Source organism: Cyrtonyx montezumae, unplaced genomic scaffold (genome assembly GCF_038088225.1).
Source record: "Cyrtonyx montezumae isolate F1298 unplaced genomic scaffold, pur_monq_1.0 scaffold_31, whole genome shotgun sequence".
NCBI classification, from domain to species: domain Eukaryota; kingdom Metazoa; phylum Chordata; class Aves; order Galliformes; family Odontophoridae; genus Cyrtonyx; species Cyrtonyx montezumae.
In genome coordinates this window covers 466,579-483,628 of record NW_027072036.1, presented here as the reverse complement: position 1 = coordinate 483,628, position 17,050 = coordinate 466,579, and the positions used below count along the sequence as shown (strand labels likewise).

The window sequence follows — 17,050 nt, the reverse complement described above, 5'->3', positions numbered from 1 at the left end:
TTGCTTTAAAATATTCCCTTGGCCCCAGTTCAAACAGGAGTACAGCTGGGATGTGTTAGATTTTAGGCAGTCTGCCCTCAATTTGAGATGAGTTATAAATAGCAGTGCCGACTTCCTTAACTACCACTCTCCGAGGTAAAATGCAGGTTAATTACTGTGGGAATCAATTAGAGCTTCTCTTGGTTAAACAGCCAGCAATGCTGCTTTTTTTTTTTTTTTCTCCCCCACCCCCACCCACAAAAAATGGACAACAGATCTGGTCAGGGAAGGATTTTGGATCTGAGGTGGAAGCTTAGTGCCTTGTAGGTTTTTTTTTGTCCTTTTTATTTTTATTTTGGGGCAACTGAGGAAACCGATTGTGGCCAGTACCCACATTTGCCAACAGCTAAGTGATGCTGATTTGAAACTGGAGAGTTCAGTTAGGAGTCCTCCTTCCTTTTCTTCTTCAGACCTAATAAAATACAAACATGTACTAAGGTAATTGAGAAAGTCAAAGCTGTGTTTTTTCTGTACGTTTTCAGAGGGCTTGGCTCCTGCTCCCGAAGTGGGTTTTGCCTCTTTATTCCTTCTCCTGCTGGGACAGTTAGGCAAGTCCCCTCCAAGTTAAGCAAACTTCTCTTTGGAGAAGCCAAACTTTTCTTCTACAGGAGAAATCCTAGGAAGAATTGTTGTGAATTCCTCATCTGCTTAGTTTTTCTTTTTTTTTTTTCATTTATTTTGTTCAGTTTGATTTTTTTAAAGAAAACCGCTTCTCTGCTTGTGCAGTGGTGAAGCAGACCACTGGCTGTCATTCTTTTTTTCTGCTCAGCGCCTACTCTGTGCTTTTCCATCTCTTCCTGCTCGCACAGCCTCAGTGCCGTGGCACATCTTGGAAGAAGTGTGGTTTTCACCATGCCATTGCACTGGGGGCTGACACGCTGTGTGTTGGAGGTACTGTTTCTGGAGAGCTTTTGAGCTCAGCCATTGAGGCTTGCTTTGGTCTTGCTGTTACAAGCTCTAACTCTAGGAATATTTTAAATTTTCTTGAAAGCTCAGCAGTTTGTCTGGAACACCAGCTTTTGGTCGCTTTCATTTCACACTGAACAGAACAATGTAGCTTTTTAAAATTTGACTGGGAACAGGGCTGTGTTTTTCCAAGTTTTGGTGCTTAACAGTGTTGTAAAACAGCGGAGGTACTGAGACTGAAGGGAGAATAGAAGCAATTTCTATGAATGCAAGGAGGTGTAAGCAGGGGGTCTGGACTTCAGTGATCAAGGAGCAACACTTTCTCTCAATTATGTCTCTCTGTGGCAGGGACTTTGCTTTTGAAGTGTAATCACAGTAATCTACTCCTGTGGTTTCCTATTGAAAGGATTTCCCATGTATCAGTCCAGAGAAGCGTCTCCAGCCTTTTGCAGTCAGGGTTTGGTATTTCCTTGTTTATCCTGGAGTGAGCGAGCAGGCTTGCTTCCTCTTGGCTCTCCCATCTCGCACACATCAGTGTGCAGAGCAGCTCTGCACCACCTCCACTCCCCAAAGTCTTTATGAGAGCTCGTGGATTGATTTCAACTTCTGTATTTCGACTTTTAATGTTCCTTTTCGAGGCACGTGTAGTTAAATTACCAGCAAGGACTGAAATAGCAGGTTGGGGTGGCCTTCCTGATGGCATGTTCCTGAAGACAGAACGACACATCAGAGTAGTTAAAGCCCCATCAGTGAAGAAGGAGTTTGTTTTTAATGGGAGATTTGAAGGGGAGAAATGAAGTGTTGCAGTGTGAGATGTCCAGGGTGGCACCAACCAGTTAGCTTGCTGGTAAGTAGCAAGTCCAGGCTGTGTGTATGAGATGGTTCCTTCACTGAAGTGATGAATCTGGATTTGTGTTTCCCTGCTTAGAGAATGCTACCTGTAAAGTTGTAATTCAGAGTGATCCTCTTCATGTTTGTTTTTATCATCTCTGTGTGCTAGTGCTACAGCTCAAAGCTGCGGTGTTTGAAAGTGGGCTCAGCTCTGTACTGACAGTGGTGTGCTTTGCCTGCATCTCCACTGAATTCCCTCCACTGATTTCCAGCACTTTGTGCTGAGACATTGGGGTGATGACTTGGTCATATTTTCAAAATATGTTTGGATTTTGTGTTGCCTTTTAAAAATATATCTGCAAAAAAATATTTCTTCAAGTTTTTTTAACAGTCACCGTACTCTTTCATGTAAGAGTCATGGCTACGTGGATCTTCACCTTGTTTCTTGTCCTTGTGCATGACCACAGACAAGAAAATTTGTGTGGAGGAGGCAGCGTATGGTGTGTGCACATTTAAACATTTAACAACAACAGAATTAACAGGGATGTGTTTGAGAAGCTGTCCTTGCTAGCTAGCCGGGAAGATAAGGTAACAACTGGGGGAAACAAGTAACAAAGGGAAAAGATACTGAGATGTACAGTGGGTAACAAAAGTTGCTCTGCAGCAAGTAGCAGCAGAACCCCACAGTGTGCAACCCCTGGAGGAAGAAAGAGCGGTAGGGGCAAGGAGGTAATCTTGGTACTGCTTTGATATAGCAAAGAAAACAGCATGAAGAGGGAAAAGATGAAATGAGTGGAATGCTGGCGATGTGCTGGGTTTGGTTCGGTTGTGTGACAGTGATCCTGGGCTCCTGGGGCTCCCTCCACCAAGGTGGTACGGCCTCAGCCCGTGCTGCTCTTCAGCTCTAGCAGCTGTGGCATGTTGAATATTAAACACAAAACTTTTCCAGAACTGTTTCAGTATCAGTATATGAACTGAAGTGGAAAAAAAATCATGAAGGAGCATGGTGGGTCACATCTCTGTAAAACTGGCTTGGTACAATCATACTGGTGCATTGTATGTGGTTGTCTTGGAGAGCTTCTGTAAGATGGCAAACACCGTGCTTGCAGGGCTGCCTGGGTTCAAACTGGAGGATGCTCAGATGTGGTTCCTAATTGATTTCTGTCATAGTGGTGCAAATGGCTCTAGGGGAGCCTGGTTTGGCTGAGTGGGGTAGCACCTCTGTACTGACAGTGGTGTTCTTTTCCTGCATTCTCACTGAATTCCCTCCACTGATTTCCAGCTCCTGCTGCCCCTACAAGAGTGCTGCAAGCTCCCCGTGGTGCCCCTGGTCTCTTCTCTTTGGCTGGGGCTCAGAGCCAGGCTTGCCTGGTAGACTGCTGGTCAAACAAATGTCAGGGTCTGTGTGCTGGGGCTTCAAGCTGTGCTGGCTGTTGAGGTAGGATTTTCTGAAGAGTAGCATACTGCATAAACTTTTTCCTGGGAAGGTGGCTTCTGCAAACATAAGTAAAATACTGTTCTAGTGTCTGGGATTCTTGACGTTTCCAGCAGGAGCTGGCTTTGTGCGATACTTGCTTGTGCAGGCCTGTAGTGCCACTCCTCAAGCATCTGAGCTCTGCAAGAGAGGGTGGATCTGTGCAAATACTACCCTAGGGCTAGTTACAGGAAGCAAGGATGTAACAGAGAGTCCATTGTCATGGTGATGCAGTGGAAAACATCTAATTGGCATTAAGTCATCAGGAGATCAGTGAAATTCCTTATTCAGTCCAAGTGATGGTGGTTAAAGACTGCAACTGGGATTCATTTAGAGGTCACTATGCCAAAGCAGGCTGATGGCAGGTCTTGCTTTAGTGTATTAACACTACTGCCTAGGGAGAAGTGCTGTGTTTTGGGGCTTATGGTGTTTTCAGGCAGTTTAACTACTCCTATGTCTCAGTTGCAGGCAGAGGTATTAGGAAGACCTACTCAAGTTGTATTTACTCATGTGTCTTGTGATGTTTGCTCTAAAACTTGTGGACTTGTCATTCAAGGCTGACTAGTACTTTTTTCATCCATCTGAAGAAATTTCATTTAGAAACCTGTATTCTGCAAAAAGCATCAGACACAAAACACGTGTTAATAATAAGAATAATAAAAAGTGGAGCTGCAGTCCTTGAACATCAGTAGTGCTGGCCAGTATTATTACACTGATATGGATTAATTGAAATCAAAAGGTGTAAATTAACAGCCTGTGTGAAAGAAGTGTTCTTGTGAACATTTCAATTTTCAGAGTGAATTTACCTTGTTGTAGAGTATCTGGATGTTAAACCACTGCCTACTGTGGGGAAAAGCCACTTACATTGATAATTTGTCTTTCTAAACGGTCCTTCCCACCTTCTTTCCTGTCCTCTGGCCACAGAAGATATGTCAGCATAAAATGACTACTTCTCATTGGGTTTGTTCTTTGTGAAATGTCTGTAGTTTGAAAGAGTGCTGGAGACCATGCTGCACTTCAGAAAATAACTGTGGGTTGTAGTACCTGCAGAGAGGCAGATGGCTTCTGCTGCTTTGCACAACCCTGTTGAAGTTTTCTTCTGCATTTTTTTGTTTTTGTTTTAAGTTGTGAACGAATCCTGTATGTAGGATCTACATCGTGTGTTGCAATTTGCTTTGCAGCCTTCTAGCCCTATGGATCAGATGGGGAAGATGAGGCCTCAGCTGTATGGAGGAAACAACCCCTACACGCAACAGCAGGGACCTCAGGCGGGGCCACAGCAAGGACATGGCTATCCAGGACAGCCCTATGGGCCACAGGCTCCCCAGAGATATCCCATGGGAATGCAAAGCAGAACACAAAGTACAATGGGCAGCATCTCATATGCACAACAGGTAGAGCACCCAAGCTTCTGCAGGTCTCTGTTTGCAGCAGGGGTAGGCAGAAGAGCAAGTAAGTACTGTGAGTTTTGGAGGAACCTCCTTATACTAGCCTGGAATTGGTTGATTAGGTGAAATGGCATTTCTTTAGGCTGCGTGTTGAACCACACCTGGATCCGGAGTGATCAGGATCTGTGGAATCTTTGCTTCCACAAGAGGCAGCAGCAGAGCAGAGTCAGAACCAAGGGAAAAATAAATAGCAATCAACTAAGATATTCTCACCACTGTATTTGTTAACGATAGAACTGTTTCTTACAGTGGAAATGACTTCCAGGTCAGTTCTGGCTCACTGCGTGAACTGCGTACTTCCTGCTGGACTGTTAACAAGATACGAAAGGCTGCCTTTGTGTGGAGCAAACCTTCTTTCCTTTTGATGTTAATGTCATCGAAGTGTGGTCAGACAGGGATCCCTAAAAATTTAGTTATGTTGCCTATTAAAATTTCCTTACTGCTGAGAATAATGTCACACGCAAGTGACTTTTGATACTGTCTGTTAGGTTTCCTTACATATGTAGTGACATTTTGTGTACCTTCCCAGTTAACTGCACTGCACAGGTCTCTGAACTGTTGGAGTACTCTTGAGTATAAATGACTGTATGTGTAAAATTACTTCTTAATGATTCTACCCTCCTCTTCTATAGATTCCGCCTTACGGACAGCAGGGTCCCAGCGCATATGGGCAGCAAAGTCAGACTCCATATTACAACCAGCAAAGCCCTCATCCCCAACAGCAGCAGCCTCCATATTCTCAGCAGACTCCATCCCAAACCCCTCACTCTCAGCCTTCTTATCAGCAGCAGCAACAGCCTCAGTCTCAAGCTCCACAGCTTCAGACATCACAGCCTGCATATTCTCAGCAACAGTCCCAGCCGCCCCATCAGCAGTCCCCAGCTCCATATCCTCAGCAGCAGTCCACAGCCCAGCAGCACCAACAGAATCAGCCTCCCTACTCACAGCAGCCATCACAGTCACCCTACCAGCAGCAGCAGCAGCAAACTCAGCAGACAGCTTCCTCGGCTCTTTCTCAGCAGTCATCTTCATACTCTCAGTCACAGCCGCAGCAGCAGCAGTCTGCATATTCCCAGCAACGCTTCCCCCCTCCTCAGGTAGGCTGTCTTCTGCTTGGCTTCCTTCTCTAAGCAATTGCTAAGAAACTTGGGCAAATCATTTTCTTTGTGGGTTTAAGTCAGTAAAGCTACGTGTTGACAAGCTGGCTGGAACGATTGCCATAATACATGTGCTGCTTCTCCATTGTGTCTAGATCTGCATCTCGTACAGAGATATTACGTTGGTAACAGGCCGAGCTGCAGTAATGCTGCAGTTCTGAAGACCAGTTGCAAGTAAATGCTGCTGATCAGCAGTACCAGTCTAAAAGATTTTGTACTGGCATGGTTTTCACACTGTGGTCTGTGGAAGATCTCCAGGTGGTCTACAGAGCCACTTAATTTAGCACAATAGCAGAGCACTTCTGAGTCTTCAAAAAAAAACACCCAATTTCCTGGTGCTTTTATATCTCATCCCAAGACTTCAGGAGGTGTATTGATCATACAGAGGAAATGAGCATGGGAAAGCTTGGGTTCCCTGCTGCTTGGGTGGAGTTTTTTCACAGACATTCACAGAAGGCAGCACAAGTGGAAACTGTGCCAGTGAAGACAGAGTGACACATAAATGGGAGTTTGCTCTTAAATGTAAAGCTTTGCTTTTAGGAGGAGAGGTAAAACATGAAGCATGTGGAATTGAAGGTAAAATCAAGCAATAGCTATTTTTCTTTCTTTGTGTTCAGCAATATTTAATATTTTAATAGTCATGTAAGGCTAGGTGAGACCTTTCAGCAAATATTGCAGTGCATCAAAAGCAACTTAATAAAAGTTTGAAATTTTAATTGACTTGCAGTCTTTGTATAAGGAAGTACTTAGAGCTGTTGTATGATGTTATAAAATCAAGAAGCTGAGTCTGCAATCTCCCAGGACAGTCTCAGTTTTTCAGAATCTATCAGTTATAAGAATAACTCTTTTGTTGTGATTTGGAGTTCAGCACTAAGCACTCACTACAGCAGAGTGGCAGAGTTTATTCTGCAGAGCAGTAGGCATGCTGGCTTCAACTCTTTTCTGTCCTATTTCCTGTTTTGGGCAAATGACACTGAGGGCGTGTAATTCTTCTGCTATGTCAGAAGATATTGGAGTGATTCCAGACAAATCTTTATTTTATTCCTGTTTTTGATTTTTTGGGGGTGGTTTTTTTTTAAATTTTCAGGAGTTATCTCAAGAATCATTTGGGTCCCAGACATCATCTGCTCCCTCAATGGCTTCCAGTAAAGGGCAAGAAGATATGAACTTGAATCTTCAGTCCAGACCTTCTAGCCTACCGGTGAGTGGTGAGCTTTTCTAGAAGTGGATGGGGTAAGGGCAATCAGAAGCACAGCAATATAAATTAGTGGTGGTAGTATTCCACGTGGAAATGAATGGTGGAGACCGCCTGTGCTTTTTACTAAGTCTCATTTACTAAGTCTCAGGAAGCTTCTGGCTTCCTGCCCAATTAAATGTAACTTACAAAAATAATGGATCTGAGAGTAAAGTTTACCTCCAATATATTCTGGTCTGCATGTTCTAGCCAAAAGATTTCTTGAGAGTTCTGTCCGTAGTGTCTGGAGTACCTGATTGCTGTTAGAGCAGGCTTTGACCTTCAGGGGAAGATATAGTTTTATTTTATTCAGTTGTTTCTTTAGCTCACTGTTGCATAGGTTGTTTGTTGGCTGTGGAACTGTTCCCGTTCTGTCACTAGATCCTCACTGCTGATTTAAGGTTTATTTCTCCAATCTGATCAAATGGTTGATAAAAGGGACAAGTTTAATAGTTCCTGAAGTGAGTAAGATCAGCTCCTTCCCTGACAGAATGCAAAAGAAAATGTGATTCTCCATTTAAATCTGCTCACTGTGTATGCGCAGAGAACAGTTGGGTATGAGACGAGTGCCTAGTTTTCCAGCAGATTTGGGCCAGAGTAGTTTAAATTTGGCATTGAACTTCATAAAGGAAATGGGGAAGGGTTAGATGTTTAGATTAGTTTGCTCTGTGCCTCCGACTTGGAAGAACAGTATTGAGCTGCTGACTTCTGATTTTGCTGGTTGCTTTCACTTCTAACCAGTAGGAAGTGAATGAAGTTTGGGTGTTTTGTTTTTTTTTTTAATTTATTTATTTAGCCACTGGCTAAGTCTGTTTTCTAAGCTGCAGCTGGATTGGTCAAAGAAGAGTGAGCTGTGTATGTAGTAAAATTATTTTTGCATTCAGCGATGAGAACAGCTTTGTTGTGAGCCCTTTGAAATAATTCCTTTGGATTATGGGTACAAATTGTCACCCAAAACACAAAGTGATTCTAGTTCTGACCACTTAATGGAGTAGTTGTGGGTTGTTTTTCCTTTTTTTTTTTTTTTTTTTTTTTAATTGTGGACCTTAATTATGAAGACTTAATTTGTCCTGATGCCCAGAGAAAATCCTTTTATGGATGTTTCTTTCCTCTCTGCCTTTCCACAAGTTCTTCCATGTGACCCATCTTCTGGTGAAGAATGTAGGAGAAGTGAAGCCACTGAAGTAACTGAAGAAATTGCTCTAGCTCTGAACGGTGGGAAGTCCTGTTCAGTAGCACTGTTGATAGAGCCTTACTGAATCCTACCAGTCAGTGCCCTGTGACTCAGATGGTAGGAATTAGCTGTTCTTCATAGCAGAAGTGGCTCCTCAGCACCTAGTGGGAGTTTGTTCTGTACCCTGTGGTACGATATATTTGTCCCCTTTCCAGCTTTCCTTTTTCCCAAGCAGTTTAAGAAAAGAGACCCCTCTCTGCTGTGAGGGAACTTACCCTCTTTCAAAGTTTTTAATGCCAATGAATTTCTAAACAGATACTCAGAGATTTTCTAAAGAGAAATCCAGGGCACAAAAATTGGTCCAGCTGCCGTCTATAAAACTTATTTTCTGTATTAAATAGACTTCACAGTCATGATGTTTTCATACCTTTATCACCAAATGATGAGCATTTAAGAAACGAAGCAGTGTTCAGCTTACCCAACCCTCACGTGCTTCTGGGCTTTTTCTTCTTCAGTAAGCAAAAAACATGAAATGATGTGTGTGTGTATTACCCATATGTGTTTCACAATTCTTTGTCCTCTAGTGAGGATCTTGTAGGGCAGGACCAGCACTCCCATCTGTAAACAGAGAATACATTGGATAATGATGTTGTGGAATGGCTTAAAGAGAACCTTGGAGGTGTATGGAAACCAGCTCTTGGTTTCAGTGATTGGTGTCTTGCAGGAAACTTGGCCTAGAGATGCTTAGAAGCAGAGGAGCTGTCTGGAGGAGTGTTAGCAATTTCTTTTATCTTCTTCATGTATTGTTCGTTCTGTCTGTTCTAGAAAGTTTTATCCCACTAGGGAGAATTCTTTGACTCCTGCTTTGCCATTCCATATGACTTAAAGTGTCATAGGTTGTAAGTTTTTAATTTTTTGTGGAGTTAAGTCCTCTTCCAAGCCTCAGTGGGCATTGTGGGGAGCCACTCACTGGGTATCTTGGAATCCGAGCAAATCATATGATGCATCATTTTTTATTAAACACAGATCAACTCCAGTAGGAAAAAGAGATTGCTGCTTTTAGGTATGTATTTGTGAAGTGTTAAATTTATGTACCAAGTGCTGTTACAAGACTTTGACTGTTACCCATTTAACACTGTACATCTGTATTAGTGCTGAAATTTCAAGTAACAAAGGTGGGACTCTATCCTTGACTGACACAGCTGTCATTTCGTGATGTCATGGTGATGGAAGTATTGGCTTGGCATCATTGTCAAGTTGTTGAACTGCTGTCAGATGTTTCTGGCTTTGTTAGGATTTGCCTGAGAAATGTCATGTTAGTCTCCCTGCATAGGGGTCTTCAAGATACCTTCCTTCCACTGAGTTTTGTGTCACTATCTAAAATTTCTCAACAGTGTTCCTTGGGACAACTCAAGAGTCAAACTCTCTGTAGTGCTTTGCCTGAACATCTTTAAGTAGCAGAATATCTGGTCTTTCTTTTCCGTCCTTGCCTAAATATTTCTGGGTTTGTTATTCCCTTTTTGAAGATTATACTCGCTGTGCTGGGGGGAAAGGACTGCTGCTAGCTTGAAATCACTGATGCCTTTTTAAAGAGTAGTGCATCCACAAGTGTGTCCCGGCTGGTACTATTTTCCTACAGCAGTCAGGATGAAGAATTTCTCTGAAGAATTTGCTGCTTCCCTAGGGAATCTCTTGTCAGGACTGCAGCTCAAGTAAACTTAGATTCCTCTTATATATGGGAGAAGTGTAGTCTGTTGTATCTGAGCGTAATGGAGGAATAGTAATCCACAATATAAATCTTATTCTCCCAAGAGGTTCCTCAGTCTTTTCAGCAAAGAATTATTCTTGGCAAGTTGTATCCAGTTTGTTTGGTGCCTCTACCTTTTGCGACTTGGTTTTCGAGTCAGTGGAAGTAAAATATTTCCAGCTATTAATTACCATCTGCTTAGACTTGGAAGGTGCTCTACCAGTATGCGTATAGGGGAAGCCAACAGGGTGCTAGGATGTCAATTTGGGTTTGAATTGAAGTCGCTTCTGCAAAAATCTCTGGAATTTGGGAGCTGTTTGTAGTAATTTTGTACCTTGTTATGGAACAAGTAGCAGGTTCTTAAACGTTGCCTTGGTCTCTGTCTTATGGGCCACCAGGTGCAAATTTCTGGTGCCTTTGAAGTAGATGTGGAGTAGAACATAGGATGTCTTTAGTTTCTTTGGTTGCTGTACTGCAAAGTTTGAGGGAGAATCCCTGTACCTTTCCTGAGTGTCTTTCTTGCATCTTTTTGTAGAGTGGAAAGGATTTCTGTCTCCGTATTTTTCACCACTGTGGATCTGTTGCTTATTTAGCTGCATTTCAGCTTTGTTCATCACTAGCTTCAGGACTGAAATGTGTCTTCTTGATGGGAGAGAGAAATTCAGCCAACAGCGAACAAATTCCTGAGCCGTGTTTAACTCCTGCCCATGCAGGAGACCAATTCTGGTCTTGGATCTTTGTAGTATGGATTTGATAGTGTTAGATTTTGTGGGGAGAGGAGAGGAATGATGCCATGGTTGTAGGGTATTTTGTTTGATCTCTTCTTCTCAAGTCATTTCTGAGGTTACTGTGGGGTTACTAAGGGTACTGTGAATCTGTGGGTCTTGCAAGTAGGTTGTTTCAGCTCTCACTATATAGGTACCTGAAGTGGGATGAAGTCGAGCTCTGTCAGCGCATCCCCTGACCTGGAAATAACCATATGGCAGCAGCCTGCCATATAGTGAGAAACTACCTCACAGTTGCTGTGGATGGTGAGGCTCAAGGAATTTTTAAGGAAACATTACTATTTTTGTCAGTTTATTTTGGGGAAGGGGAGAAGAAACTTTTATAGTTGAATGTCTTGGTGCCTTTGGTCACTTTCTTTTCCCCTCTGGGACTTCCTGCTTATGTTTGAGTTGTTTGACCTTCTGAGCGTATTGCTAGCCTCAAATGAGGGATTAGTGATGTGTGCAGGGCAGCTGTGGGCCCTAGTGGCTGGGCATCAGTGGACACATTGGGCATTTGGGGGCTTGCCTCTAGGAGCACATAACCTGGAGCATCAGTGTTTGTAGGATTGATGCAGTCCAGTTTATGCTGGTAGGAAAGTTTCTATGTCAAGTTACGGTCATCTGGGGAGTTTGGATGTTTTTTTATCCTGACCAGGGCTTCTCTAGACTTTTCTGGGTGTGTATGACTTTGGGAATTGTTTTTGTGTCCTTTCTTAAGAAGGCCTTGCTTTTTAAAAAAATAATTTTAATTTTGCTCATGCCCTTTACAGGTGTAGAGAGTTTTGAGTGCAGAGTACACAGAGGTACCCTGGTCATACAGGCACTGCAGGCAAGTCCCTCTCGGGGTTGCTGCACTCTTCGTCCACTGGCAATTTCTCTCCTCCCACCCCTTCCTCTGGTTCTGAACTGAACTCACCCAAGCACCCTGGAGGGAGCTCCCTGCCTGTGTGGGGCAGCTGGGCCAGCTCAGGGCTGCCCCAAGCCCTCTGCCTTCAGGGAGAGGTCCCTGCAGAAAGCCCATGGCACTGCTGGGGCAGCTCGGCTTTACTGGAGCTGGCAGCAGATTGTGCTGTGCTCAATGCAAGGCTTGTTTCCCGTTCTTATTCTCATTGTCAGCAGCTCAGCTCTGCTTCCTGCCTGCATGCCTCGCTCAGATTCTCCTGCCCAGAGCCTTTTGATTTCTTAGGAGCGATTTTGGTTGCAGGCTGAACTGAAGAGTGGTGTTCTCGTGAGGACAGGATTGCAGCCACAGCAAACTTGGGATTTGAGCGCCCTGCATTCCTAGTGCAGCCAGGCTTTCGCTGAACTGGAGCGGTGGAGGAGGCATTAACCAGGAAAGCATTGTAGGGTGAGCAGTTCTGATGTTAGGTCCTGAAGAATGGTCCATGCTGTCAATCAAACATGATCCTGTGCTTTCAAACACACTTCCAACAAGCTTCCTGTAGGGCAGGGAAATCAGGCTTTCAGTTCATTTTTTGTTGCTGAGTTGATGTTATTGGAGACCCCTTAAAAAGCACAGAAGCCTCACTCAGCCTGCCATTGGGAGCAGTCACATCCCTCTGCCCTTGGCATCAGAATGGAACCGCTCTGGAGACCCCAAACCATGCAGAAGGAGACAGGCCATGCTGACCTTGTGCACTGTGTGGTGTAGCTGTGGGGATGAGTGAAGGCACTTAACTTCTGATGCCATCCCTGAGTCTGAAGTTCACAGGGTTCATTTTCCTGCTGATGTCATTTGGGCGTTTGGGACTGACCTGTCTTGGACATGCACAGGATTGTAAATGTATTGGAGAAAACTGCTTCCACATGGATGTGGGCATGGCATGGGCCCAAGGCTGTGCCTGCCCCTCTGTCTGTGGCAGTTGCGGTGCTCATGCCACTCTTCTTGTGGGTGTGAGGTTGGTGCTGAGATTTCAAGCAGGGCCTACGTGGTAATTGGAGGAGGTGTTGTGTAATGATTTTATTGTGGTTTTGAATAAAGTCTGACTGAGGAAAAGAAAGTAGAATTTGCTGGACTGACATCTCTAGGCATTGACTGCTCTGGCAAGCCCTGGCCCTGTGGTGACTGTGAGTGTGCACCAGGCAGGGCTCTGCTGATCTCCTCCCTTGCACACTTGCTGCTCTGAGCAGAATCTCCTCCTATCTTTTGCACTTTGCCTTCAGTTCCCCTGTCCTGCAAAGGTCAGTGGTCCCTGGGGCTGGGCTGCAGCTCACGAAGGTGCTTTCTTTGACTGTGCTGTGCTCACCAGGTTGGGGACTCTGGCATGGCCCCTGGAGCTGCACTGTCTCCCCACAGGTATGGCAGCTGAACTCCTGCCTCTGCTGCCTTTCTTTCACCACCCAATCTTGTGATTGGCATGGTGGTACTGGTGGCATTGTATGTGGAGATGTCTGTGAATGCTTTGGAGTTTAAATCAGTCATCAGAGATTGGAAATTGCCTTCTAGAGTAAGCACTGCTGCAGGGTTGGAATATCCTTATGGCTGCAGTCAGAGGGTAGCTGCTGCCTCTTGATCAATTAAGCGTGTCACATGCTCTGGGCTTTGTCTTTTGATTGAAGCAGAAGACCCCATTGGAACCTCTGGAAGAAAAACAAAGGCTTTACAAATAACCAGGTTGTGGTCTGTCACCTGAGATACGTAGATTTCCCACATGCTCTTTCCTTCCCTGGGGCTGGTGTTGGGCAGCCCTTCTGTCTGATGTGGCCAGCAGGTAGCTCTTGCTGTTGCCTTGCATCCCCAGCACCCTCCAAAAAAATGGGTGTTGCTGAGGACATCTTCTGATACAGCTGAGCTGCTTCTCACAGTGCCTGTGGTCATGCATATTTCTTCCCTGCAGCCTGTTTAGTGTTGATGTTACTGCTGAAGCTTAAAGATTCTTCCCTCTGTACTCAGGCTGCTGCTGGATGGCCTGGCCTGCCACTGAGTGAGCTGAAGTGACATAGCTCTGCCAAGCAAAACTTCTGCTTTTACCACTGTTGCTTTGTACATTTGTTGTAGTGAGAAAACTGGGAGTAATTCTAGAAGTTGAGCACCTTTCCATAGGTTAAATGGGAGCTATCTTATGGAGAGCTTTTTGCTTTGTTTCCCAGGGTCCTGCAGAGAAGCTCAGCACCAAGTGCTCCCTGGCTTCCCTACAGTGGATTTTCCCTTCAGTGTCATCTTTTTCTGTGGATTAATCGTGTTATTCCTTCTGTACTTTGTGCTGCAGCTACAGCTTTGAATCTCTCTCTCCTCTCCAAAGAGAGAGAATATGAAATTTGTTAACCTGTTCAGTGTTTGAAAGGGGAGGAGAGCCCCTATCCCTCCCCCTTCCTCCCCCCTTTTTAGAAATTTTATTTGGAGGGGGAAGAGGAGAAGAGGCCTGGAGTGGGAGCACTAGATGTGATTAAAGCCCCTGCCAAGCAGATCTGTGGGAGTGGAGTATCGACCTCTGAAAAAATCAATGGCTGCTGCGGTAGCAGTGCTGCTGTTCTGCAGGTCTCCCATTGCAGGAACATAGCAAAGCCAGCAGCACTTCATCTGTCTTCCTCCCTTTTTGGTTTCATACCTGCCTTCTGGCAAGTGGCCCTACTCACCTAGATGTGCTGAGGTGGATTAGAACAGCAGCTTATTTTGGCAGCCAGGGTGAAATTTCTTGTGTGGCACTGAGCCCCTCCTCCTGACAGCTTCATCTGCAAACACTCTTTTTCCTGCAGTGCAACTACAGCCAGCAGCTTCTACCAGTTTGTCTAAAGGCAGCCTGGAAGAAGGAGCTTCTCAACTTCTTTGAGCAAGGAAACTGCACCAGTCTCTCGTGTGTTCTAGTCCACATCTTGGGTTTATTGTTAGCAATGACACCAAAGAGAGGAGCTTAAACTCCTGATAAGGAAAGGGAATATGGACTTGATTGAGCAAAGGCTGAAGCCTTGGTAGTGTTACCCTCCTGTTCCTTGTTTTACTGAGCTGTTGGTTTTTCCTGCAGTAGTGAAAATCTAACTCTTCTCCTTTATTTAAGATATGCCAGGAAGTGGTGTGTAATTGGACCATAATATGTGCTCAGTTTTGTAAATGGGAACTTCAGCTTTTCTCCACAGCAGTTTGATGCAGGACCTAAGAACCCCCTGACTGCTTAGGTCAGAGTCTGAACTTCTCAGAAAAAGGTGTGGGGACCAAAGCCAACAATTTCAGTGTAGAATTAGAACTCTTGTGTTCCTTGTTGCTGGTCTCATCCTGTTTGCAGGGGGATAGAAGGGGCAATGCCCCAAGCTGAAAATGCTTTCCTAAATCACGGAAGTGCACAGCGCAGCTCATGCTACTGCTGCACTCATCTTTCTGGGTATTCTCCATTTTTTTTATGCCAGGAGAAAGTCATCTTTGCTTTTTACACTGAAAGCAAAGCCTTCAGTAGCTTGGAAAGTGAGAGCTGAGAGGTGCCTGGCAGTGGAGGGAAGCTGCACATGGTCAAGGATTGTGTGAAGCTCATGTTGCTCAATTTTGAATCTATCAAATTAGTCCTTAGTTCTCTTAATCAGTTTGGGAAAGGGGTAAGTATATATTTTCATGCACATATGTGAACTCAGAATCAATGAAGGATAAACTGACATCTTAAGGATGTGTATTGTTTGGTCTCTACCTGTTTCTTCTGTGCAACTGAAAGATGTGGTGCAGGCCTCCAAGCCTGGAGGACAGTGTGGCCTCCCAGACTTGCAGTGCTCTGTGAGGCATAAGATGCACAATTAATTTGTCTGTACTCTAAAAGAAGGAGCAAGTCTGTCAGTTTTCCCCAAAATAGCAGGGAGATTCTGCCTTGCCAGTCATCTCTGTCAATTTTGGGATAGAAAAGATTGAGGTATTTTGAGTAGGGAAGTAAAGGAGAAGGAGAGGACTGGCTTGATTTTGTTGGTATGTCTTGCATGAGTGGAAACTGAACTGCAGAGGGAATGAAATTGTAACAGAAGGTAAGTATTTCAATTAGTCACAAGTGAAGAAGATGCTTTTCTTCTTTCAGAAAGGATGGGAAATAAATTTAGCCATTGTTCTCTGGTCTTGCTTGTAAGTACCTTCATGGAAGCAACTGGTTTTACAGATTTCTATAAGCTTTACCACATGCTTGTTGCCAGCTCATAATTTCCTTGTGTGCTATCTAGGGATCTGACAGTGCCTGCAGTCGTGTCAGTCTGCCGGTGGGCCTTCCTTCTTACCCCATGCTTTCATGCCCACTTACTGGTGTTTGTGGGGGAGCACTGTAGGAGGCTTCAGTGGGAAGGTCAGTTTGCTTTCTGGTCAGCCTTCCTCCTCTGACAGGTGTGGGGGGATGGGCCAGGGAGCCTCGAATCTGTCCTCCTCTGGGGTTTTCTTTACCTTGATCATAAGTATTTCTGATTGTTTCAGCTTTTTGTTTAACAAATGATCTCATATCAGTGCAGTGGTGGTTCCCTCTTTCATGTAAAAGAAACCTCAACGTTTCCAGCATAACCTAAGCAGCTCCCTTAGGCTGGTCATGCCAGGATTTGCAGCCCTTTCCCTGAGATAAATGAACTGCCCTGCCCCCCTCCTTTGAGTACTAGATTGCATGATTTCAGGCATGGTTTTGTTGTGGTGTGAAAAGAAGGTGTAAGCTGCTGAGTCCCTGTTTGTCAGCAGCACTGGCAAAGCCATGCTGGCATCAGGGAGAAATGGGCAGCCAGTCACAGCTGGAACAGTTATCGTCTCAGGGTCTCTGTGGGCTTCCGCTATCAGGTCACATCCCAAAATAACACTGGGCAGTATTTCAAGTGAAGAAACTCAGGCTTTGGGGCTGCAGCCAGCTTGGAGTGTGAGATTGTGTGTGAAAGGATTGGAATCCCTCCAGCGTTTTTGATCTGCATGGCAGATGAGCAATAAAATGCATAAAAACTACACTGGAAACACGTGAGGAAATTCTCCAGCCCCTGACGTTTCCTTCAAGTTGGCAGAATTACTGCTGCTGAGCTTCACCTCCTGTCTGGGCTCCGTTGGCTGTGTTCACTGGAGGAGGGGAGAGGAGAGCCCTGCTCGTGGTGCTGCATCTTTCAGGTCCCTTCCTGATGCTCTTTGGGAGGCAAAGAAAACCTTGCTGACCCTTTCCTCTTTCAGCTCAATCCAGGGCCCACTGACAGCAGTAGGTCTCCATTATTTCAACAAGGTTTTCCCTTTTCAAGGCTTCTCTGCTGTAACTGTCCTTAAAGTGGTATGCAGGGAGACAGATTTCTTTCCCCTCTTCATTTGTGGTGCACTTGAATAAATGGGATATCAGAGCTGGAGGGCATCTTTAG

At 44.7% G+C, this 17,050-nt stretch overlaps 1 protein-coding gene across 1 annotated transcript in view; it reads left to right on the top strand.

The window, feature by feature from the left end:
* Nucleotides 1–17,050, top strand: part of ARID1A (AT-rich interaction domain 1A) — a 54,532-nt gene that overhangs the window by 17,319 nt on the left and 20,163 nt on the right. The window contains exons 2-4 of the mRNA XM_065744358.1: nucleotides 4,432–4,644; nucleotides 5,331–5,795; nucleotides 6,943–7,056. Of these exons, the coding sequence (XP_065600430.1) occupies nucleotides 4,432–4,644; nucleotides 5,331–5,795; nucleotides 6,943–7,056 (792 nt within the window). The remainder of the gene's footprint in view (nucleotides 1–4,431; nucleotides 4,645–5,330; nucleotides 5,796–6,942; nucleotides 7,057–17,050) is intronic.